General features: G+C 38.6%; 1 protein-coding gene across 1 annotated transcript in view; it reads right to left on the bottom strand.

Moving 5' to 3' along the window:
• Positions 1–27063, bottom strand: part of LOC137498203 (prolyl 4-hydroxylase subunit alpha-1-like) — a 698966-nt gene that overhangs the window by 404629 nt on the left and 267274 nt on the right. The window contains exons 9-11 of the mRNA XM_068225776.1: positions 16216–16309; positions 13062–13300; positions 7963–8138 (exon numbers count right to left, since the gene is read on the bottom strand). Of these exons, the coding sequence (XP_068081877.1) occupies positions 7963–8138; positions 13062–13300; positions 16216–16309 (509 nt within the window). The remainder of the gene's footprint in view (positions 1–7962; positions 8139–13061; positions 13301–16215; positions 16310–27063) is intronic.

The raw sequence follows: 27063 nt of genomic DNA, 5'->3' as shown, positions 1-27063 counted from the left end.
TGGCGTGTGTGCTATTTACCAACTGATGAGCCCAACTTAGCACACACACCGAGCTCGATAGCTGCAGTCGTTTAAGTGCGGCCAGTATCCAGTATTCGGGAGATAGTAGGTTCGAACCCCACTGTCGGCAGCCCTGAAAATGGTTTTCCGTGGTTTCTCATTTTCACACCAGGCAAATGCTGGGGCTGTACCTTAATTAAGGCCACGGCCGCTTCCTTCCCACTCCTAGTCCTTTCCTGTTCCATCGTCGCCGTAAGACCTATCTGTGTCGGTGCGACGTAAAACAACTAGACAAAAAAAATAGCAACTTAGCACACTGGGTTGAAATGCTGGCAACCAGGAATGAGTTAGCTGGAAAATTTATAATTTAAAATTTATAATGTCCAACAACCCTATGGCACTACAGCCCTTGAAGTGACTAGGCCTACCAAGCGACCACTGCTCAGCCCTAAAACCTGCAGATTATGAGGTGTCATGTGCTCGGCACGCCGAATCTTCTCGACCGTTATTTTTGGCTTTCTAGACCAGGGCCGCTATCACACCGTCAGATAGCTCCTCAATTCTAATCACGTAGGCTGAGTGGACCTCGAACCAGCCCTCAGGTCCAGGTAAAAATCCCTGACCTGGTCAGGAATCGAACCCAGGTCCTCCGGGTAAGAAGCAGGCACGCTACCCCTACACCACAGCGCCAGCAATGTCCAATAACAGATCATTTATATTGGTATTATAAAGTGATATGTTCTGTGCTACCAGTGGAGAGATGATGTGGAATGACATTAGTAGAGAATAAGTTTCAGTGACATTTTTAAAAGTAGGAAAGATCACAATATGAAGATAAAGTTGGAATTGAAGAGAAAAAATTGGGGAAAATATTTGTTTATAGGTAGGGGAGTTAGGGATTGGAATAATTTTCCAAGGGTAATGTTCAATAAATTTCCTAAATCTTGGAAGACGCTTAAGACGAGGCTAGCAAAATAACAGATAAGCAATGGATGGATGAATGGATGGACGGACGGATGTTCTTCTTCTTCTTCTTCTTCTTCTTCTTCTTCTACTTGAGGAAGATTGGAGAACAAGAAGAGAAAAATATACAGGAGGTTCTTAAAATTCTGCTTCCTTCTTGTTTTTCTCTTCTTCTTTTTCTCCTCCTTCTCATGATGATTATTATTCGTTAACTTCTCAGAAAAGATTAGAAAACCAGAAGTGAAAACATACAGGATGCTCTTTAAATTGTCCTTCCTCTACCACCTCTTATTCTTCTTTCCTTCTACTTCATTAACTTCTTTTTTCCTTTCCCTTAAGGAAGACTGAAGAGCAAGAAGAGAATGCTATTGAGGATGGTCCTAAAATCTCCTTCCTCCTCCTCTCTTCCTCTTCTTCTTCCTATTCCTTATCTACACCTACTTCTTAAGGAAGATTAAAGAATAAGAAGGAATTAGCGGGTCTTAACATTCCTTTCTCCTTCTTCTCTTCGTCTTTTCTTCCTTTTGATTCTTCCTAGCATGCATCCCGCGAGTGTGAGGTTTCCGCACTGCAGAGATAGTATTTACAGTGTTGATAACAATTCGTACGGTGGTGATGATGATAATAATAATGCTCTATTTTTGTTGTTCGTTACCTTATTCAGTAAAGAGAGAAAATAAAACATTCTCAAATATTAATAAATTTACTTGATCCTAATAATCCGGTTCGCACCCCCCCCCCCCCCCCCTTCGCCCCATCGCGCATTTCCCACTCTGCTCCACGGAAATCACAGTACAACTAAAATAAAATAATAATCATAATAATAATAATAAATCTGACGCACAGTTCACGGCTAAGGATTCTCTTTTATTTTGCACTCAACTATGTTTTAAAAAATTGTCCTTTGTCCAGTTCTTCTCCTCCTCCTCTACTTCTTTGCTAATTTCTTTCTTTCTTTCTTTCTTTCTTTCTTTCTTTCTTTTCTTCTTCTCCTTCTTCTTCTTCAGGAGGATTGAACAAGTAGAGAAAATATACAGGAGGGTCTTAAAACATTCCTTCCTCCATGTCGTTTTCTCTTCTTCTTCTACTTTTTCATTAACATCACCATATTAGTTTTTAGGAAGATTGGAGAAGAGAAAATATACAGGAGGGTCTTAAAATTCTGCTTCCTCTTTGTCTTTTTCTCTTCTTTTTCATTATCTTCTTCTTAACGAAGATTGAAGAACAGGAAGAAAGAATGGATGTTGAAGCAACTTGTTTCCCAAGGAGATGATTAAGTGAAATTTGCTTATCCTGATCTGCTGGCTGGCTGGCATAAAGAAATTAAATTTTGGGGATACATTTATATTACAGTGTAGATGCTCACTAATGAAGGATTTTTGGGTTTTCTATCACTAAGGGGGTGAATTTTTAAAATGAGTATTTCTATATCTCACAAACTGAACAGCTTAAAGCTGTGAACATTGGTATTTGGAATCTCTTTTAAAAATAAAGAAACACAGCTTTTGCTTGTACAAAATTCACTTAAAGGGGTAAAAGTAAGTGAAAAGGGGGTTCAATCCATTTTATGAGGATACCTATATCTCAAAAAACCAAAGATGTTACAGCCATGAAAATTGGTATATGGAATCACCTTTAAAAATAAAGAAACGCCTATTTTTGTATTCGGAAAATCCACTTAGGAGGGGTGAAAAGTGAAAAAGCAGGTGAATTTTTAAAATGAGTATATTCCATAAATTTAACATGTTACAGATGTAAAAATTGGTATTTAGAATCTCCTTTAAAAATGAACAAGCATCTTGTTGTTTTTGGAAAATCCACATAAGAGGGGAGACTGAAAAGGATTGAAAATGGGGTTGAATCATTTAACTAGGATACTTATATTTCAAAATCTGAACATGTTACAGATATGAAAATTGGTATTTGGAATCTCCTTTAAAAAGAAACATGTTTTTTTCTTGTTTTCAGAAAATCCATTTAAGGAGGATGAAAAGGACCAAAAAAGTGTTGAATTCTTTTTATTTGGATACATATACAGTATCTCAAAACTTATGATGTTACAGACATTAAAGTTGGTATTTGGAATCGGCTTTAAAAATAAAGGAACATATTGAAACAGGAACGCCCGTACTTCAATTGTTCGGAGAGCATGGATGATGTCAAGGCGTGTATGGCCCATGCTTAGTGAGTATGAGAGAAGAGTAGTGCAATACATTTATGATTAATGGGGAACTTGCTGTTTATTCAAGAGATAAGCAAAGGAATTTTATCACCTTTTACAGATGTATTGTGAGATTGCCCTTGAAGGTGCGGAGGAGACGTTATTCTGCAGCGTCGGCGTCGTCCTTCGTCGCCAGTGTCGGCGTCGTTCCGCGTCGTTGGTGTTGTCTCAGCACTGGACGTTGACGACGACTCGAACCTGAGGCAGATCGTGCAGCGTGAAACAGTTGTTAAGGAGCGGAGAAGTGAAGAACTTCCGCACAGAATGCCAAGGGGATCTGGTGCGACAATTTTCTACCCCACCGCGAACTAAGGCGAAGCACTTTTGAATAGTTTCCGCAGTAATAGTGTTGAACGCACTTTCGAAGATGAAATCAAAGTCACAGTAGACACTATCGTACTCTAAATAAACAATGAAAGCGATCTGGAACCTTCCGAGATGCAATGATTAAACACTTCGCTCAATCTCAAAAAATATAAATTCCTTGGATACAGTCTTTGCACTGCATACATAAGTACAGCACGCACATTCTTGTTGAAAAAAATTAGAGCTTCAACGAAAATATAAAGAAATAGTTTATGACAGTCCAAGTCCTGTTACGTCGTAATTTTTCAGAGACAAGGTCATCACTGAGGCGCGATTTTTGACAGTTTCATGAGGGGATTTGACATAGTCTTCGAATGAAGTGAAGGTTGGCACAGTTTATGCTAGGAAATATTAACACTTTTCACACGGAGCGATAGACATAGTCTTTCAGGGAGGAAAAAAAGTAGGCACTGTTCTTTATAAAATAGCGTAACACTATTCGTAAAAGAACTGCTCAGTCGCTAGGACACAATTTTACGAGGTAGCTTAACACGGTAGAGGAAACAACTAGAGCACAGTTTCAAATGTACAGTCTCTTTAAATTCACAGTCCACAAACGAAATACAAATGCACAGCTCTACAGACTGATAGAAACGAAATTAAGCTTTCGTTCACGCGCAAAGTCCAAGTCCACGGAGAAGGCTTTCAACACTAACACTTTCGAACGCAAGTACCCATCCGGACATAGTGACGAACCGTATAGCGATGTGCTTGCTTGCTTGCTTGCTCGCTTGCTTGCTTGCTTGCTTGCATACACACACTGAGTGACACACGCACTCACCGCATACTGCACACTGCTTTACTCAAGGCTAGCGACTGCCTTTTATTGCCGAAGGTCGGACGGCGCGGTTGCACATGTGGGCATCTAGAAAAATTTATATCTCGGCCATCCTTCCGCCGATTTACATGAAATTTTGGCTAGCAGCATTTATTGTTCAGGCCTACAAGATGACGTTCTCGAAATTATGATATTACATTCTGTTCATGATGAAATGTCATAGAACAAGAGAGAACCTTCGGTGTGACGTCACTTGGCCTTGGCTGGCACTCTGGAGCAGTGCTAGCTTGCACGCTGTCTCCCACAATACCTGCGCGTTAGGCGCTCGTTTTGAATGCATACAGCCGGGTGTTAGTGAGTTCCTCTCAAGAAATGTATGAACGTGAATGCTCGCAGGGCATTCCCGTTTCAATATATTTTTTTGTTTTTGGAAAAGGCAAGTAACAGGGGTGTGAATAAGTGAAGAAAGAGTTAAATTATTTTTATGAGGATACTTATATCTCAAAAACTGAAGATGTTACAGATGTAGAAATAGGTATTTGGAGTCTCCTTTAAAAATAAAGAAAGGTATTTTTTGTTTTTGACTCGAGGGATGACTGTTTCTCACATTTAGAGTTCTATGTTGCATGTTCCAGAGTTTGCTCTGATAGTAGCCTGGTCATCTTAGCCCCAGAAGACAATACTACAAACGTGGTTTACGAAGAGTTTGTGTGGTAAACGTAACGCTTTTTTTTGTGAGTTTTGGTACTTTAGGGATTTTCAGATAATGTCTTAGTGCAGTACCAAGGAATGATTAATTTTTTTAAATTATGATGTCCTCGCGAGCGAAGCTGCGGGTAACAACTAGTTTACTAATAATCATAATATATGTTTAATTTGTAGCCAAAAGAAAAATAGGTAGACTGTATTTAGTATTTACATAACAACGTTAAAAACACCGAACCACAGCTTATCTGGACAAAGTATGATATTCTTCTCTTGTTATGTTACAATGAAGCAACAGTTTGAAAAGTAAAGTCATTTAGTGTATGTTCAGTAAATAGATTTAGTGACTACAATATTAGATTTAGAGCCTCCGTTGTTCAAGTGGCACTGCACTAGCCTCTCATCATTGGGTTCTGTGGTTCATATCCCAGTCACTCCATGTGAGATTTGTGCAGGACAAATCGGAGTAGGGGGCATTTTTTTCTCCAGGTACTCTGGTTTTCCCTGTCATCTTTCCTTCCAGCAACATTCTCCAATGTCATTTCATTTCATTTCATCTGTCAGTCATTAATCATTGCCCCAGATGAATGCTACAGGCTTCAGCAGCCGGCACAATTCCTATCCTGGATGATAGATGGGGGCTTCACTCAGTCCATTCCTGACCCAGCCGAATGATTGGAAACAGGCTGTGGATTTTCATTTTCAATATTTGTTATACATAAGACAATGCTACTTGTGAACTCCAAAGTAAAAAATAAAAAGCTGCTTGCACAAGCGAGGGAGATAATAAAAGTGACGTGGACATGGAAAAATAAGCCAATGAGAGACTAACTATACCACTGCAGTCAGCTCTAGTGACAATTTCAGAAGCAATGGGAGTGTCAGTAAAATTAAGCCTGAAGGCATTGATGTTGAAAATAAGAGGGCTGATTGTATAACATTAAAACTCACAGACTTCTTGGTTTTAAGTTTATGTATACATTTTGAAAACACATTACATTTGGAGTTTCTTGATAAGTTCTGCATAATTTTTCTTTTGTGTTTCGTTATTCACATTTTATGCTAGATAATCTCTATCATGCCATGAACAATAAACTAATGCCAGGCTGTGTTAGAATTAGGTCAGTTCTTGACCAGTTTGAATGTGATGGTGACGACGACAGTTGAGTCAGTATTCATCTGTGTGTATTAAGTAGTTTTTGTTTACTGATTCATTAACGAAATAATCTTTGTTATTAAATATTCCAAATTATGTTCAAAAATCTTAACTCGCCTTCAGGTATAACACAACTGTAAGCGGCGGTGTGTGGGGAGTACAGTAGGGAATGGAACTGATGTTTTTGTAGCGGTGGTATCTGATGTCACATGGCTGTAAAAACTGAAAAGAGATGGCTTCAGATATCACAAATTGTTCAGCTTGCTTCCACAGAATTGAAATAAGAGAGTAAAGAAGATGAATGGTATTTTTTAAATATGTCTTCTGTCTCTGAAATATGAGTGTAGCAAAAATAGAAAATTAGACAACATGGTAAGATACTAAAACCAGGAGGAGCTTGATATGTATAAGTGGATGCAATACTGAACTTTCTCTGTAGTTACCATACATGCTTCTACCAAATGAGAAAATCATTAAGACTGGGTGTTGTTTGTGAAAGTTTTAAAGTACATACATATTTAACTTCTCTTCAACTGCTGTCAATCTTATGACATACTGGAGCATTAGAATTTTACCATGGAAAGAGGTCCCTTTAATGTTCCACTAGATCTACTAACATGGGTCTCTCACATATAAGAATCCTTAAATGCCAATCAAATGAGCCTGGATTTGAAGAGAAGTCAAGTGTATCAATCAACTGTACTACTCAACTGGTCAATCTGTCTTCTGTATGAAGAATTTTTTCCAGAGAGGAGTTTTCTTTTCTTTTTTTGAGGGGGAGGTAATTTTAAACAGGAACAGATTATGGTGATTACCTAGAATTTTTAAGGACAGGACTCAAATAAGCCAGAGAAAACAAACATGATAAAATTTGCTCAAGGGACCCACAGCATAAATTACATTGGTGCAAAAAGTAAATGATTCATATCTTACCTCATTTTACCTGTACAAGAGTGAAGTGTTCAATGCCATGGCCAACGACACACCAACCGGCCCCTACAAATGTGTTTACTATTATAACCTAATATCATAAATTGTGCAATATTTTCTGTTCTTCCTGCAACAACTGGATAAAATTCACAGAATATGGTAACATTCTTAGAATTCAACAGATAGATGCCATTACCAACTACAGCAACATATGTATGTATGTTTAGTCTACAGCCCGAAGGCTGGTTGGACCCTCAACAGCTCCACCATCAGCTGTCATAGACGGCCTAGGCATCACTGAAGAGGTGAACCAGGGAAATGAGGACTGAGGTAGTTTCCTGTTGCTTTCCTCACTGAGCCAGAAGTTGCTATTACATATCAGTCTGCCAAGCCCACTGAAATGCATGCACCAGCTGACCCTATGAACAACAGTTTCACACCATTCATAGCAGGGACTGACTGCATAAGGAATGACAATACTAGCATCGTTCATACCTCATTCACTTTCATATTGTCAAAGCCAAGTATAAGACAGAGACAGATTAATGAAAGTAACATAAAACATGAAAGGAACATAATGAAAGCAACATAAGAACTCCTAAATTATGTCTAATGCCTTACGCTGTAAAGAAATCAATGATGGTACATTAATATATACAATGCCAGGGTGTCTCAGTTGACAATAGTTGGTAGGAAGCAAGTAAGTCGCTAGCAACGAAACACAATCATGCTGCAGCGACCTCTAGTATGCTGCAGATGAGTACCTAGCAACTAGCCTGTGGGTCCCATAAGCAAGTTCTACTGATCACATAAATATTGTATATTATCAATTGGTAATATTACCACATCAGCAAGAACATCATTCTCTCCATCATCTCCCTTCTTATGTTCACGTTCGCTTTCCTTCTCTTCCATATCCTTCAGGTAATACTCCTTATTACCAGTATCTAGACCTCTCTGGTGTCCAGGTAGAATCTCAAGCAACTCATCTGTCGACTTCAGGGTAGTTTTAACATTACCTGGTCAACATAGAACCATGAGTTAGCTTAGTTATAATATGGCACTATCTGTACTAAACAGATGATCAGATTTCCCTGTTCTTAACTAATTGTTCCATACATCTGAGATAAATTTTCCAGCCAGTTAAAATGTAAGAATTGTATTTGTTCAAAAATATAATGCTTAGTTAAAAATTTGGCCATTAAAGAATGAAATGTTCAGTTCCACAATTAGTTTATGAAATAAATTAGTAAAGTGGTGAGATGGAGTAACGAATCACTAAACTACAGTACACATTACTGACTAAAAAGAGCGAAATGCATTCAGCATCCCATGAAAATGAAAACCTGTTTTCCAGTCTTTGACCAGGTCAGGGATGGAATGAATGAACCATATATAGGCTATTATTATGATGGGGTCACCACTCCCAGAGTGATTTGTATGAATGACTGAGAAATGCTATGAAATGATAATTGACAGTGTTGCTGGAATGAAAGATGACAGGGAAAACCGGAGTACCCGGAGAAAAACCTGTCCTGCTTCTGCTTTGTCCAGCACAAATCTCACATGGAGTGATCGGAATTTCAACCACGGTATCCAGCGGTGAGAGGCTGACGTGCTGTCATCTAATAATTTAGAGTTATCACTCAATTACATCTATTTTCCTTCCAAATGGACAATGAGAGTTGTAAAACCATATTTAAATTATTCTGTATCACATCAGGAATTAATACAAGAATTTCAGTCAACAAAAAATATGACTATATTCAGGATATTCATTCTAGGTGCACTGAACCTTGTGAGAATTTTTTTCTGAGAATCCTATGAGTTTGAGTTTTATGCAAGTAAACACTAATATAGGCCTAATATGAAAGTAAAATTAGAATTATAGCCTTAATTTAATAACAAAATATATCAGGGGCATTACATTTTCAAATTATGCCATCAGCATTCAGTCTGCAAATCTTTGTAAATAAAATAGTGAATTTAAAGTGCTATGTTAAAAAAAGGTCCCAGAACAACAACAAAAACAACAATTTTTCCAACGAAAGGAATAATGCCAAATGGGATATTTTAGCATTAGCTTTTGGCAGCACTCATTATGTTACTCCCATACAAATTTCATACTCATGACTATTGTTGTCTTAGTAATCATAATTTCGTGTGGCTATTTCTAGCCGAGTGCAGCCCTTGTAAGGCAGACCCTCCGATGAGGGTGGGCGGCATCTGCCATGTGTAGGTAACTGCGTGTTATTGTGGTGGAGGATAGTGTTATGTGTGGTGTGTGAGTTGCAGAGATGTTGGGGACATCACAAATACCCAGCCCCCGGGCCATTGGAATTAACCAATGAAGGTTAAAATCCCCGACCCGGCCGGGAATCGAACCCGGGACCCTCTGAACCGAAGGCCAGTACGCTGACCATTCAGCCAACGAGTCGGACGTTGTCTTAGTAAGGGATCTGTTTCTTGCTGTTTGTGTGTTATTCACTCATTGCATTTGAGAAATGTCATCTGTCAGTTCCTAAAGACAGCCAAATCCAATCCATTGAAAGGTAATGTGTTTAACAAATAAACTGTAGTAAAGTTAGTATTGTTAATTGCTTATTCTTATCATCACTATATATTAACACCAGAACTGAAAATTATCATCATAATCTATATACACTATATAAAATAACATGTCCTGACTGACTGACTGACTGAATCATTCATCATCGCCGAGCCAAAACTACTGGACATAAAGAAATGAAATTTTGAGGGTACATTTATATTACAATGTACGGGCTCGCTAAGTTAAGATTTTGGATATACCGTCATTAAGTAGTTGAAAAGGGGGGTGAATTTTTAAAATGAATGCATCTATATCTCATAACTTAAAAGGTTTACAGATGTAAAAATTGGTATTTGGAGTCTCCTTTAAAAATAAAGAAATACATACTTTGTTTGTTTCAGGAAAATTCAATTAATGGGGGTTAGACAGGAGTGACATATGGGGTATATTTTTAGAAAGGCTATATCTACAGTTTATCTCAGAAACGTAAAATGCTACAGGATATAAATAGGTATTTGGAGTCTCCTGTAAAAGTAAAGAAACGTGATTCGTTTTCGGAGACTCCGCTTAAGGGGAACTAAAAAGGGGGTGAAATTTTAAAATGAGCATGTCTACAATATATCTCAAAAACTTAACATGTTACAGAAGTGAAAAAAATGGTATTTTTATCTCTATTAAAAATAAAGAAACAGTATTTTTTGTTTTTGGAAAAGCCACTTGGGTGGGGGGTAAAAATGACCGAAAATGGGGTTGAAATATTTTTATTAGGATGATACTGATATCCCAAAATATGAAGATGTTACAGACATTACATTTGGCATTTGGAATCTCCTTTAAAAATAAAAATGAGTATTTTTCGTTTTTTGGAAATTCAGTTAAGGGGAGGGGGGAGGGGCAAGAGATTTGAAAAAATTAGTTGGATTATTTGTATGTAGATACTATTATCTCAAAAACGAAAGGTGTTGCAGATGTGAAAGTTGGTATTTGGAATCGGCTTTAAAAGTAAACAAACGCGTATCCCTTTGATTTCAGAAAACCCAATGAAGGGAAGGGGGTGAAAGTAATTAAGTAATTTAATAGATATATACTTACAAGTTACTGTAATAGGAGTTGAATCATGGCAGAGAAATGATATAATGGATGCAGAAATTTTCTCATGGAACTGGACTGTGTATTATAGAGATAGGATAGGAATGGTGGGAGGGGGAGTATTCATTCTGGAGAAAAAAGAATTTGTAAGCTACGAGAAAGTTAAATATGACATACATGAAATTCTAGGTGTATGGCTCATTTCTAAAGTTAATAGGACGTTGATGTCTTTGGAGTGTACAGACCGGGAAAGGGTAGCGCTGACATGGATTCAGAATTATTTGATAAGGTAATCAGCTATGTCAGAAACGACATAGTAAATAATGTGATTGTAGCGGGAGATCTGAATTTACCAAATGTCAATTGGGAAGAAAATGCAAACGACAGGAAGCATGACCAAAAATGGCAAATAAGCTAATATGGGAAGGACAGCTGGTTCAGAAAGTGATGGAACAACTAGAGGGAAAAATTACCTGGATGTGGTGCTGGTAAAACCAGATGAGCTCTATAGAGAAATTAAAGTAATAAATGGTAGTAGTGATCATGAAGCACTTTTTGTCGTAGTTAAAAATAAATGTGATAGACAGGAAGGTCTTAAAAGTAGGGCTATTATGTAGTACCATATGGCTTATAAAACAGGCATGAGGGAGTTTTTAAAAAGTAAGTATGATCAGTGGAAAACGGCAAATAAAAATGTAAACAGACTCTGGGATGGGATTAAAGCAGTTGTTGAGGAATGTGAAAGCAGGTTTGTACTTTTAAAAATGGTAAGGAATGGTAAAGACCCACCTTATTATAATAGAGAAATAAAGAGACTAAGAAGGAGTTGCAGATTGGAAAGAAATAGAGTTAGAAATGGCTGAGGAAGTAAGGAGAAATTGAAGGAACTTACTATGAAATTGAATGTAGCAAAGAAGGCAGCTAAGGATAACATGATGGCAAGCATATTTGGCAGTCATATCAATTTTAGTGAAAAAGGGAAGGGTATGTATAGGTACTTTAGGGCAGAAACAGGTTCCAAGGACATTCCAGGAATAATTAATGAACAAGGGGAGTGTGAATGTGAGGATCTTCAAAAAGCAGGAGTATTCAGTCAGCAGTATGTAAAGATTGTTGGTTACAAGGATAATGTCCAGATAGAGGAGATGACTAATGCTCAAGAAGTATTAAAATTTACATATGATAATAATGACATTTGCAATAAGACACAAAAGTTGAAAATTAGAAAAGCAGCTGGAATTGATAAGATTTCTGGGGATATACTAAAGACAATGGTTTGGGATATTGTACCGTATCTGAAGTACTTATTTGATTATTGTTTGCATGAAGGAGCTATACCAGATGAATGGAGAGTTGCTATAGTAGCCCATGTGTATAAATGAAAGGGTGATAGACATAAAGCTGAAAATTAGAGGCCAGTAAGTGTGATATGCATTGCATGTAAGCTATGGGAAGGCATTCTTTCTGATTATTTTAGACATGTTTGCAAAATTAATAACTGGTTCGATAGAAGGCAGATCGGTGTTAGGAAAGGTTATTCCACGGAAGTTCAACTTGTAGGATTCCAGCAAGATATAGCAGATATCTTGGATTCAGGAGGTCAAATGGACTGTATCGCGATTGACCTGTCTAAAGCATTTGATAGGGTGGATCATGGTAGACTAGTGGCAAAAATGAATGCAATAGGACTAGACAAAAGTGTTCCGTAATAATAAATTTGGAGCTTAATCTATAAGGAAAATAATTTATTGTACAGGAATATTTCCTAACACCATTATTGACAAAAGCACTTCCACTGGAATATAAAAACACACGCCTTGTGCACTTCACGACTATCATCTGTTTTGAAACAAAACTTAAGGGAGGGCTGTCATGATACCAACCACTACAAACACATAACAGGATAGAAATCAAAATTTTGTTTACACTAATCCACAGATAAAATTGCAACACAATGAAAGTAGACAGCAGCATTCTACAACAAAACGTTACAATCTTTCATTTGACACTGATTTTCATACATTGCTTGTCTCTTCTGGAGTATTTATAAGTCCAAACCTTTTGGTGTTTTCACTATTCTACCACTTCTTGTAGACTTCACTTGTGGATTTGCCACTGCATCCGATGATCCGTGCGAAGCCTTCTCTGGATGTATCTCCAGGATAGAATCTGGCCGATTGCTCTGCACTACTGCAGATTCATCTGATGAGGCGACTTCTAAGGGATAAAGCCTTTGAACCAGCCGCACCCTCTCGCCCACAGCCGTTCTCAGTTTGACAACCCTGACGACGCCATCCTTTACCAGGGTACACCTCCTGAACGACACTTAGTGGCCAATCGGCTCGTTTGATGTCATCAGCTCCGATCAGCACAACGTCTCCAACGTTCACTTTGTTGGATGTCCTACCTCCCTGTTGAATAAGAAGAGCCAGGTATTCTTTGCGGAACCTCTGCCGAAGATCGTCCCGCAGTTTCTGTAGATAACGCCATCTTAATTCTATTCCTTTTCTGTCGATGGCATCCAAATCTGGCACATCAGTGCTGGGTATCTCACGAAAAAAATCAGCTGTGTTCAGTGGTTTCTGATTGTGTAACTCATCGGATACATATGTCAATGGCCGTGAATTTATAATAGCTTCACAGTCACACAGTATTGTGCTTAACTCTTCGCAAATAACCGAAGCCTTGCACAAATTACGACGAAGTAGCTCTTTCACCATTCCAATAAGCCTTTCCCACCACCCTCCCCACCATGCAGCAGTGGGAGGGTTGAATTTCCAAGTTATTCTTTCTACAACACAACTGGAAACTACTTCTTCCCAGCTTAACCCTTGCAAAGCGTGGTTAGCCCCTGTGAAGTTTGTGCCATTGTCGGAGTAGATAACCGACACCCTGCCCCTGCGAGCAATGAATCTTCGTAGGGCTTGTAGGAATGCGTTTGTTGACAGAGACCTGACAAGCTCAATATGAACTGCTCGATAGATGGCGCATTTGAATAACACGAGCCACGCCTTTTCTCCAGTCTTCAGATACAATGGTCCAGCAAGATCTACCCCGGTGACTTGAAATACTGCGGTGCAGTTAACTCGCTCCTTGGGAAGTGGGGCAGATTGTGTCTCCATTGACTTGGACCGATACCTCTTACATTTGACACAGCTCATTATGATTCGCCTAACCAACTTTCTTCCTCCTATGATCCAGAAGTCTTCTCTAAGCATTGTTAATAAAGTTTGAAGTCCAACGTGCTTAGACAGGCAATGTTTTTCCATCACCATTCTCTCAACGACAATGTTTTCAGAAGGCAGCACGATGGGGCACTTGAAGTTTTCTGTATAATCACCGTAGGCTAACTTTGTTCGCAGCCTTAGAATTCTCTGACTATCTTCAAAAATCTGAGTTTTCCTTTTCATCTTTTGCTCTATGATCTCTCTGTTCTCTGTTTGAACACATCTTATCAGACACTTTTCTGCCTCGACTACTTCTTCTACAGATAGTTCTCCATTCCTTTTGGCATATCGGTTTCACAGGTTGTTGACAAATCTCAGTGCCCAGACAATCATGCATAACGTTCTATGGTAACTAGAAAAACAGCAGAGTCTCGATGTAAACTCTTCCTTATCAAATACTGTATTCGTTACGAGAATCTTTCTCTTCTCCTTGTTGACTTCATCCTCAGGAGCCGCAATGACCAATTTAGGACATCGTTCAGTGTCATCCTTGAGCCATGTGCGACCTTCCCACCATTTACTTTTTACCAGAAACTTTGCGCTCATGCCTCTGGATAGTAGGTCAGCAGGGTTTAAAAATTCTGGAACATGATGCCAATCCTTCGGGTTACTGAACTTGCGTATTTCCTCACAACGATTTCCTACGAATACACTCCAGTTTCCTTTCGTCTTGATCCAGGTTAGCATCACTGTAGAGTCACTCCAAAAGTATGTTTTACAGTCTTGGAGGTTTAATGCCCTTTTCACTTGTGTGCATAACCGAGTGGTTATGACCGCAGCTAACAATTCTAGGCGGGGTATAGTTATTGGTCCTAAAGGTGCAACCCTAGCTTTAGCTTGGACCAACTGTTATGACACAATAGAGTCCTTTTCTGCCCTTTGGAATATACACGTAGCATATGACAACTTGCTGGCATCAGCAAACACATGAATAGTTAATCCCCTGCTATTAAATTCCCATGGTACAAGCCTTCTTGGAATCCTGCATGGTTTCAACAAAGGTAAGCGTTTCACCCAAGAATGGAATTTGTTTGTTATTTGTTCTGGTAATTCCTCGTCCCATCCACATTTTTCTCTCCAGGCTTCCTGCATCAATAATTTAGGGATTAATGTTACTGGACACAGAAAACCAAGTGGATCAAAAATATGTTGCACACTTGACAGTAAGCTTCGCTCAGAAGTTGAAAGTGTGGTTAGCTCAACTGTATTAATAATACAGAACATCTCATCTGACCGAGCATCCCACATAAGACCAAGTATTGAAACAATGTTCTCTGACTCTGATTTTTCTGGTGAATTGCTTATCCACCCTCTTAATTCAAAATGTGCTGAACTCATCATTTTAGTAGATTTTTCAACGAACTCACTCATCTCTTCTTTGGTTTAACAGCTAGTAACACAATTGTCCACGTAGAAAGAATTCTGAAGCTTCTTGGCCGTTTTCACATCTTCAGCTGAAACTTTACTCAGGTGATGCGCTATCGTTGCTCCTAATAGGAATGGGCTGCACGTAACCCCAAACACTACTCTGCAATGCCACAATGTGATGACCTCGCCTTTGGAATAATCTTTCCACCAGAGAAATCTTAGAAAATCCCTGTCATCCTCATAGAGGCTTATCTGCAGGAATGCCTTTTTAATATCAGCAGTGACCCCTATGGCATGCTTTCGAAACTGCAGCAAAAGTTTGGGAATAATCTCGATTAGATTTGTTCCCTTCTCCAAGCATTTATTCAGCGAATTGCCATGACTGTCCTTTGCCGAGGCATCAAACACGGGCCTAATTTTGGTAGTTAAACTTGATTCCTTAATTAATGCTCTGTGCGGTAAATAGTGGCCTGACGCCTCGTCATTCTCATTTACAGTCTCCACGATTCCACATTCTATCCACTCCACTCTTTAAGCTTGTCCAAGTTTACCAATCTTCTAGTGACTGCTTCCAACCTCTTCTCACCCAACTTCCTGTTATCCAACAATTCTGTATGGCCATCCTTCCAGGGGAGACGAACCTCGTATCTCCCTTCTTCATTCATCCTTACAGTTTCATTGAAGTGTTTCACGACTTCCTCTTCCATCTCTTTCTTTGACTGAGACTCTGCAGGGTCCTTTATGCCAATAGTTTCTAACTTCCACAAGTCTGATATATCCATTGCTTTACCACAAGTGAGACTGACTAGTGACTGATTGCCCTTAGCCAGATCTCGCTGACACATCACTGTCCAACCTAACCTGGTTTCCAGTGCATACATATTTTCATCCAGCTTAATCAGAACTCCTGTAAGCAGCTTCCCTAAAACATCTGCTCCAAGCAACAGATGCACCTCTGGAACATTGACCCCAACATCAGTTAACTGAATGTTTCTAGTTGCAAGAACAGGGTAAACATGTTGAGTTTCGAATCTTGGAACATAACCACATATTTTCTTCTTATCAAGCAACGAGACTGTGCATTTGAAATCCCCTTTTAGTGCTTGTAGTGTTACATCATAATCATTATGTGTCTCTTTGAAGTTTCTACACCCCCAAACAAACAATGAAACATCACTTCCTTTCCCAGTTTTTGTAGTCCTAACTTCCTAGCGCTTTCTTTGGTTATGTAAGATATTTTTGACCCAGAATCTAATAAAATTCGTGCAAGCTTGACCGGTCCTTCACTACCAGAAACCTTCACAACAAGAGTCTGTAATAGCGTCTCTGCATTTTGATAGGCAGTTAAAGTCTCAGTGTTTTGATTTTGATTATCCTTTCCCTTTGAACTTTCCCTCTCTTCTTTCTTAGTAACTAAATCAGGACATAAGATAGCACAATGATCCCTTTTTAAGCAAATCATACACTTCACAAATGCTTTACATTTGCTAGAGTTATGCCCCTTCCTTAAACAACGAAAGCAAGCACCCCTTTTCTTCAAAATATCATTCTTCTCTCCATTCTGGAGATTCCTCACTTTAAAACAATCAGCAGATCTATGGGAACTCTTGTCACACCAGATACAATCTGTTTCAGTTTTCTGACCCTCACCTGAGTACAAAGCAGCAGCGGTGGGAAGTCTCTCTTGTTTACCTGGCTCGCATAACATGTCATCCCTCTTCACAATAAAACTAGAGTGAGCAAGTGACAAACGTTCTTCGCTCTCCACTTCTTGTTTTATAAACAGTAACAACTTGCTTAGGTGATGATCGTGATCATTTTCTGATATATGAGATACACGAACTCTCTCCCATGCCTTCATAACCTCTTCTGGTAATGCAGACTCCACCAAAGGATACAGCATTGCTGCATACTTATAACTAGTGACTCCTAAAGATTCCAAAGCTCTCAGTTGTGTTTCTAATTTATCATAGAGGCTTCCAATACTAAGGCTACTACCTTCGGTAGCTTGAAGCAGAACAAGATTTAGAAGTTCTCTGACATATACTTCTATAAGTAATTCTTCCCTGGCATACCTAGATTTCAGGTGATATATTGCTTTTTGATAGTTCGCTCCGGATGGAGGGAAACTCAACTAGCTCCCTGGCCACGGAACCTGGAACAGTAGTCTGTAGAAGCAAGACCGACTGCAATATATCAGACCGTAATATCAAAACCAAGATGGTGGACGTCGTGGGCGCAGTAGCTGCCGACTGATGAAGGTTAGGGTAGCACGCAATAACTTCATTTCGACGATAAACCAACTCACGATTTTCAGAGATGTCGGAATTTAGTGCCGCAGGAGTTGTTTTACCTGCCAGTAAATTTACCGACACGAGGCTGACGTATTTGAGCACCGTCAAATACTACCGGACTGAGCCGGAATCAAACCCGCCAAGTTGAGGTCAGAAGGCCAGAGCTTCAACCGTCTGAGCCACTGAGCCCGGCGTCACATTAAATTATTGTGTTGATACCACTGAAAGAGCTACACAGTATCTGGTTCAATCAGCCAGAAATTACGAAAAGATCACGTACATATTTTGCAAACGGTGGTAGGTAATTTAACATGATAAATGTAACATCATTGGGAAAATCACTGTTGCACCGATGAAAACGCTTCGCGAACAAGTACTCATCACATATAAACAACTAGAATCACACACATTGTGCTAGAATAGATGGACAACCCCACAGCAAAAGAGAACAACAAGCTGATTATTTCGAAATTTCACTTAGTCAAATAATGTTTTCTCTTAGATTACACTTCGCTGGATAGATGGAAATACACTATAAAACTGTTAAAATGATATTTATAACATCATTTGGAATGTTTAAAAATAATTTAAGGTCCGAAAGTCCTCAATTTATTCACTTTCATAAGAACTATGAAATATAACGTGTTGCCTTAGTTGCGAAGTGGTGGACAATTTCTAATGTTCAGCACTCGATGAAAATGAAGTACACCCGAAATGATTATGCCAGCCCAATGAACAGCCCCGATGACGTTAAGTCTTCCTTACCTGAAACTCTTAAATCGTATGTTGACATATGATATAGTAGCACTTCCAACCACGATGGTAAACTTAGAAATGAAGCGTTCAAACACTAACGATATAGTAGGATTTTCCCCATTGAAGAACATGAGTAAAACAACTCCATTGACTCTAAACAATGATGTCTTTAACCTACATGGACGATCTACAATTTGGTGTAGACTGCTTGATAGCAGATATCCACAGCAAGAATCGGAAGGTATTGGTACAATAAAACCCCTGAGTTACAAACAAAGCTAATCCCTGCAAGTCCCCCCTGTGGGTGGGGGCGGTAGAATAACACCTACGGTATCCCCTGTCTGTTGTAAGGGGCGACTAAAATGGGCCCCACGGGCTCTGAACTTTGGAGCGTGGGTTGCGACCACGGGGCCTTCACCTGAGTCCTGGCATTGCTTCCACTTACTTGTGCCATGCTCCTCACTTTCATCTATCCTATCCGAACCTCCCTCGGTCAACACTTGTTCTTTTCAGACCCGAGCGGTATTGCGTATGGATTCCTAGGGAGTCTTTCATTTTCATGCTCTTCGTGCCCCTTGTCTTCCTTCGGCCGATACCTTCATTTTTCGAAGTGTCAGACCCCTTCCATTCTTTCCCTGTGATTAGTGTTACATAGGGGATGGTTGCCTAGTTGTACTTCCTCTTAAAACAATAATCACCACCACCACCATCCCTGCAAGTCACTATTTCTTCTGTGTAACAGTGTACAGATTGCTCCATCTGTCACACTATAAGTTTTGTTATACACCAAGATCTAGCCAAATGTTCCCGCAGGCAAGCACAGATTCTTTCAAAATGCAATTGCATCTAAATCACACGACACTTTGAAGCACATAGGCACCATATCAATTATCACTATCTAAATGATTTTTTTTTTTTTGTGGAGGAATACGAATAGGTCCACCATTTAGAAATAGAAAAATAGTTTTCCCTAATCTCAGACTTACTGTCAGATGACGTATGCACACTACTGTTTTGTAGAAATATTCACGATGTATGTTCCTGATCCACTTCTCTCTTAATGTTTCATTCCTTAGAGAACTTAAGAATAGATGTATGAGAGGCATTGCCATAGTTCGATTTAAATCCGGTTCACAGCACGATCAAAACAAACATATTCTCACATGACTATGTATAATTACAGATCTTAGTGACCACTGACCCATATAAATACAGTCACACACTTATATTCTACATAGAAACTAATACTTATCGTCAACTTACATGAAATTACTCCGACTGAATAAGAAAACAAAAACGATTAGGCTCATCATTATCGGATGGAAAGAGATCTTCCCTAACCACAAATTTTGGTTACACACATAGCCTACGATAGTTTGGTCTTTGACTTCCAAATTTTCTCGGTGAATATTCCTTATCCATTTCTCCTGTAGAGATCTATCTTCAGGGAATTTAAAAGCTTCAGCAACGGTATAATTAGATCTACAACCACGAACGCAGCAGGAACGACCCATGTTGTGCTATGTTACAGCACGGCAATATGAACACTATTATACATTAAAAATACCATCAAATAAACTTCTAACAAAACACCATACTGATAAACCGTTATAGATTACTATTTTACCAAACATATACTTCATACTTCAATAACTCGATCAAAATAACACTCTTTAACAGAATGTAAACACAGATATGAACCAACCACATGTCTCAAAAGTTCGCCCACGAAGTCGCCATTTTCCTCTCAATCGATAGTAACATTAAGGTCTGATATATTGTAGTCGGTCTTGGTAGAAGATACTGAAATTTATCTTCCGGGTCGATATCACTATCGTCGTTTATTTTCTTAAACTGTCCCCAAAAACCAATCCATTTTTTTATATCTCCGTCGAACTGTTTAAGCTGTAGCTTGGGTAAACTGAAATTCCTTTTCTTCGTCGTCTCGATCTCACTCGCTAAGGCCTCACCTCCATCAACAGATAAATTCACTTGAAAATTACTTTCGAACCTAACCTTAGCTTGTAGCCACTTCTCCCGGTACGTTTCTGCCGTGTCGAATTCCTTGGCGTCGTCTTCTTCTGTTTCTTCGACACCCCTAAGTGCTTGAATCTTTTCATCCAAAGATAACATCCGCATTGCCTTATCTTCTAAAATACGAAAGTATGTCAACATTTCTTCCGCATCTACGACTGCTTCAGACATTTTTGTTTGAAACTCGCCATGTGCTCTCGTAAATAGTCTACGTATTTGTGATCTTTCAAGTGAGGGGAAATTTATAGTTCCCCTCATGGAAGTATAGTACAAATTGATAAAACAATAAACACACGTAGTAAAACAGGTAGTGTCTCAGATAATAGGAAAGTGAAATAACTAGCATTGAAAATTGGTTTTGTAAATATAGAAGGCATATTAAGTAAACTGGGGAATGATAGAGTGTCTGAGCTTGTGGAAAATTTTGAGATATTTGCTTTTTTAGAAACATGGATGCCGGAAGGAAAGATTTTAACATGGAAGGGCTATGTTACGAGAAGTGTAATAAAAAGAAAACGAGGGACTCGAGGGAGAATTCCGGGAGGAATAACACTTCTGATAAAGGAAGAGTTTAGTAGTCAGATAGAAGAATTGCCTAACGATATGCAAGATGTAATTTGGATCAAACTTAAACTGGAAGGGAGTAAACAGAGAGACATATGCTTAGCCTTTATATATAACCATCCGATGGGGTCACCATATACCAATGTGAACTTTTTTGAGGATTTAATAGAGGAGATCAACCTAATGAGAGGTAAATATGAAGAAGCAGGAATCATTATGTTAGGGGATTGGAACGCACGAATTGGAGAGTCAATTCCCGCATATAGTAAAGAAGGAATAGAGCCAATGAGAGGTAGCAGAAACAGTCGGGATAAGGAACGTAATGTATATGGCGATAAACTACTAGAACTATGTACCGCAGAGAATTTATATATTCTAAATGGATGGAGGCGGGGAGATGAAACGGGAAAGCTAACATATATTACAGCGCAGGGAGGTAGTGTAATTGATTTGGTTGTGTGTACGGGAGATATTTTAGAGATGGTAAAGGAAATAGAGATATTAGAATGGGCCGAATCACATCATTCCCCGGTATCTGTTACCCTAGAAGTGTATGAGAAAGAACAGGAGGAACGTAACACTGTAACAGAAAAAGATAATATTAGGATAATTAATAAATACAAGTGGTGCAAGAATACCCCAAAAAGAGTAGAGTCATATTTAAAGGGAGAAGAATTCCAGATAATTAAGAGTGGAATAGAGGTTGCGTTACTGAGTAGTAAGGTGGACTTAGCGGTAGAACTGGTAGAGAAACCCTTTAAAACTATAGCTCATGTGAAAAGGAAACAGAATAATAATAATAAAGATAAAAGGAAAGGATGGTACAATGATGTATGTAAAACAAAGAAAATGGAGGTGATTAGAGTCCTAAAGGCATATAGAAAAGAGGGGGAGCCTAAGGTTCGGGCACACTATTGTAAACTAAGAAAAGAATATAAAGTGTTGTTAGTAGAGCAAAAGAGGATATGGCAACAGGAGGAGGCAAAATTAATAAACATAGACTGTAAGAATAATCAAAGTGATAAGGTATGGAATAGAATTAATAAAATAAGTAGAGGTGAGAGAGGATTTGCCAATGTTAAAATTGAGAATGGAGTCTGGATTGATTATTTTAATAAATTGCTAGGAGGACAGGATACTTGGATAAATAATAGAACATGTATGGATATCTCGAGGGGCTTAGAGATTCGTATCCCCTGCTTAGATGAAGAAATAACAGAATGTGAGGTTTTAGAAATGATTAGAAAGGTCAAATGTAGGAAAGCGGGGGGCTTCAGTGGTATAACTAATGAATTTTGGAAAGAAGCAGTAAAAAGCCAACAAATGCTGGAAATATTAGTAAAATTGTTCAATAGGATATTTGATTCTTTGGAGTTTCCTAAGGCATGGCAGACAGGTATAATATGTCCAATTTACAAGAAGCGTGGGGAGAGAAGTAATCCAAACAACTACAGAGGTATAACACTATTGGACTCCCTAAGTAAATTATATACAGGAATTCTGGCAAATAGACTGATGAAATGGGCGGAAGAATTCTCCATCCTCTCGAAATATCAAAGTGGTTTTAGAAAACACAGAAGAACAATAGATAACATCATGATTGTAAAAACAATAATAGATAAGTATATAAAACCGAAAGCAGGAAAATTATATATATCGGCTATAGATTTTGAAAAGGCCTTTGACACAGTCAGCAGGAGTGCATTGTTCGCAAAATTACGCCTATTAGGGGTATCTAGTAAGATGGTACAAGCATTGGAGGCAGTTTACCGAAGGGTGCTATGCAGTATAAGGGTAGGTGATGGGGTAGCATGTGGTCAAATAGATTCTTTATTGGGTTTGAAACAAGGATGTAAGCTATCTCCTATTTTATTTCTGTTATTTATAAACGATATATTAAACGGACATGGAGGTGATAACTGGATGAGTCCAGTTTTAGTAAATCAAGAAATACCAGGCCTAATTTTCGCGGACGATGTCCTGCTGATGACGTTAACGGCCGGAGGCATGCAAAAGAGCATTAATGCTGTGACAGAGTTTGCTAAAACGTGGTCATTAAAAATTAACATTTCCAGGACGAAAGTTCTGATCTGTAACAAAGGCTGTAAACGAGCGAAGAATGAAAAATGGACGATTGATGGTTGTCAAGTGGAGGTCACAAATAGATTAGAGTACCAGGGAATATATATAGCAAACAACGGGAAGTGGATCCATCAAATAAAACAAGCCAAATGGAAAGGTCTTGCTGCATTATCAGTAATTAGAATTCTTGAAAATAAATTCCCAAATATAGACTATAAGATTCAGAGAAATGTCCTGCAAGCCGTAGTTAAAAATCGAATGCTTTATGGAGCTGAGCTATGGGGTGTAGAGAAAGAGTGTGAGATGCTGAATCAGGTTATAAGTAAGTTCTGTAAAATTGTAATGGGGTTACCAAATTGTACAGCAAATTGTGGAGTAAGATTAATATGTGAAGAAAATATCCAAGTAGATGTTCTTAAGAGAGTTCTGAAATATCTTTTGAGATTGAAAGGAAGAGAGGGTGGCGAGCTTCTGCAGATCGCATATCAACATCAGAGAGATAATATCCAGGGAGAGTATTGGTTAACGAAAATCAGAAGTATATTAGATAGGTTGGGATATGGAAGTTATTGGGAGAGGTTGGAAAGGTCAACGAATAAACTAATCATTAGACGACTCAGAGATATTCAAAGACAGTGGTTGGTATCCGAGTGTAGAAGCAAGGCGACCCTCTCAGAGTTTATTAGGATAAGGCAGGATATGAACATAAATATTGTGAGTGTAAATAGAAGAGAAATCAGGGGTTTGATATGGTGGTTAATGGGAATTTACAAGAATAGGGGATGGATTAAAGTGAAAGATGCAACAAGGTGCCTTCTCTGTGGTGAAAACAGAGAAGAATTTCACATGTTGAAATCAAAGAAACCATAGCGGTGAGAAGGAAATTTTTGAATAACAAGGAACAATATATGATAAATGAGGATGAGAATGGCTATAGGATTATTAAGATGATAAGCAAAGAATGGTATAAACCTGGTAATCTCAGTAAACTGTTAATTGTAATTAGGAATTCATGTAGAAGAGTGTTGAAAGAGCCTACAATGAGGGTAGGTCATATTACGGATGGATGATTGTGTTGCGAACCGATTAGTTAAGAAATTGCCAATAGGGCTATGTAGTAAAAGGAATATTAGTATATGTAGCACTGTAAAGTCGATATGTTAGTAAGCCATAACGTATTTAACTGTCAAACTGTTTGTAATGAGACAGGGCCCAATGGATATAATGTTTCATCCTCAGCTGCTGGTGATCCGTGGCTGAAGGTTGATAACATTCACTCATTCATTCACTACTCATTCCACATATTATTCATTCAATCATTTATTTAATTCATAACAAGGGCTCTCTCCCCAGTTACTGGTTATCCGTACTGGGAGGGATGAGTATTTTTTCCTAACATGCATGCATGAATATCCATATACCCATTCATAAATCCATCCATACAGTTAGGGAATTGGTAATTAATTAATCAATTAATTCATTTATTCATACACTCATGTAGATAATCGTAGGCGTGGCCCTTGCATGTGGAATGGCGATCCGCCTGTGCAAAGGGCACTATTTTAGATAGGGAATCATAGCCAATTAATTAATTAATTCATACACTTATGTAAGGCTATAACCGAAGTAGGACGGGGTAGGACGGGCCTATCCCAATCGAATATGTACAGTGATCTAAATGCAACAGAGAAAGAAGAATAGGGAGGGGGCACATGAGGTGCGGGATTTCCGCTTACGTGTGCCTCGCAGAAATTATGGAATGGTGAGAAATTAGTGTTTGACAGCTATTAGATCAGGAGGGGTCTTCTGTTTGGGCCTCAAGGGAAAGGGCCGGACGTGTTATCCTTGGGAAGGTGGCTCCTTTTTTCTCACCAGGGGTGGATAACACGACCGGGCAGTAGTCATGCATAATCCCATCCATGCATTTATCCTGCCAACCGAATGCTCTCTCCTCAGTTGGTGGCTATCCGTGACTGGGAGGGAAGTGTTCATTCATTTATTCATGCATGCATGACAATATTATTCGGTCATGGAATCGTAAAAAAAAAACCCTCATTCATGCATTTATGTACACCTATGTATAGTGTCTGTGAAAATGGAGGAGAACTCTGTACAGACTTATGATAAATAAATAAAAATAAATAAATAAATAAATATTTGTGATCTTTCCTTATTATACTGTTTAAGCTCCTCCATCTTAACTAAGTCCTGTCACGGTCGCCAGAAAATGTTCCGTAATAATCAATTTGGAGCTTAATCTATAGGGAAAATAATTTATTGTACAGGAATATTTCCTAACACCATTATTGACAAAAGCACTTCCACTGGAACATAAAAACACACGCCTTGCGCACTTCATGATTATCATCTGTTTTGAAACAAATCTTAAGGGAGGGCTGTCATGATAACAACCACTACAAACACATAACAGGATAGAAATCAAAATTCTCTTAACAAAAAGGGTGACTGAATGGGTTGCTATATTTCTAGAAAATAGATCCCAGAGAATTAGAGTAGGCGAAGCTTTATCTGACCCTGTAATAATTAAGAGGGGAATTCCTCATGGCAGTATTATTGGACCTCTATGTTTTCTTATATATAAATGATATGATTAAAGAAGTGGAATCTTTGCAGATGATGTTTTTCCGTACAGAGTAATAATAAGTTAGAACATTGTGAGCAAGTGCAACATGACCTCGATAATGTTGTGAAATGGACAGCAGGCAATTGAAACGGGGATAAAAGTCAGGTTGAGTGTTTTACAAATAGGAAAAGTCCTCTCAGTTTTAATTAGTCATCTTGACCCACGACGAATTTTTTCTATGAACATGGATATTCTCATGGTTTTCGATTTGGACAGTTGTTATTAGTAGGCTGTGTACCTGATGTTGTTATACTTTGTCATGTTTGTTATACTGTATTTTATTATGAACGTTTACATTTGTTAAATAGTCTGTTGACAGTGCAAGTGAAATTTGCTCAGTGTAGCTGTATCTTGTGCTTCGTGAATAAATAAATTACTGCATTGATGAGGTGAATGTTCGTTTTGGGGATCACTGTAAGTATCTACGTGTCAATATAAGGAAAGATCTTCATTGGGTAATCACATAAATGGGATTATAAATAAAGGGTACAATTCTCTGCACAAGGTTATGAGGGTGTTTAGGTCAGTACCTGGGGTGCAGTGAACATCGTTCCTCAGCTAACGTGTGACTCAGTGTAGCATAGTTAGTGGCGAGTGAAGTGTGTTAAATGGAGAAAGCGGTTGGAGGTGGTGGCACCAACCGTCCCCCGAATCTGGACATGGATTTGGAGGTCGACCACGAAGAAGAAATTCCCGCAAAGAATGAACAGGTAGCAGGGAACTCAAATGATGAAAGACCTCCAGCTGATCAAAATCTCTCAAAAAGCGACAATAGCTCATCACCTACAGAATTGTATCCACGTACTCATAGGGGTCCTTATTTGGTTAATGTTGAACCTGTGGGTAATAATAATACAGGCAATTTGCATCCTATGGCCTTAGGTCGACTTTTTTATGACAATAAAATCAGTGGCATAAAAACTGTCAGTTGCAAAGGTGTTCGCCGTATTCAAATTGCATTTAAGTCTGGTCAACACGCTAATAGTCTAAAAGCCGACATTCCATCTTCCAGCATTTATCGTATCGAAATTATTCGTGGTGTGGATAAAAATTTATCCAACGAAGACATAATGCAATTCATTGAATCTACAGAATCCATTAAACAAGTGCAGAGAATGAACAGAAGGATTAGTGTTGGTGATAAAATAGATTATGTGCCTACTGGTTCCGTGAAAGTAACCTTCAGATCTCAAAACTTACCGGATCATGTATCTATTTTTAATGTGCTCTTAGAGGTTGAAGTATTTATTTATAATCCTATTATATGTCAAAATTGTCAGCGATATGGACACATTGCTAAAAATTGTAGGGCGAGCAATTCTCGTTGTGGGAGAT

This window comes from Anabrus simplex, chromosome 1, assembly GCF_040414725.1.
Source record: "Anabrus simplex isolate iqAnaSimp1 chromosome 1, ASM4041472v1, whole genome shotgun sequence".
NCBI classification, from domain to species: domain Eukaryota; kingdom Metazoa; phylum Arthropoda; class Insecta; order Orthoptera; family Tettigoniidae; genus Anabrus; species Anabrus simplex.
This window is presented reverse-complemented; position numbering and strand designations above follow the sequence as displayed.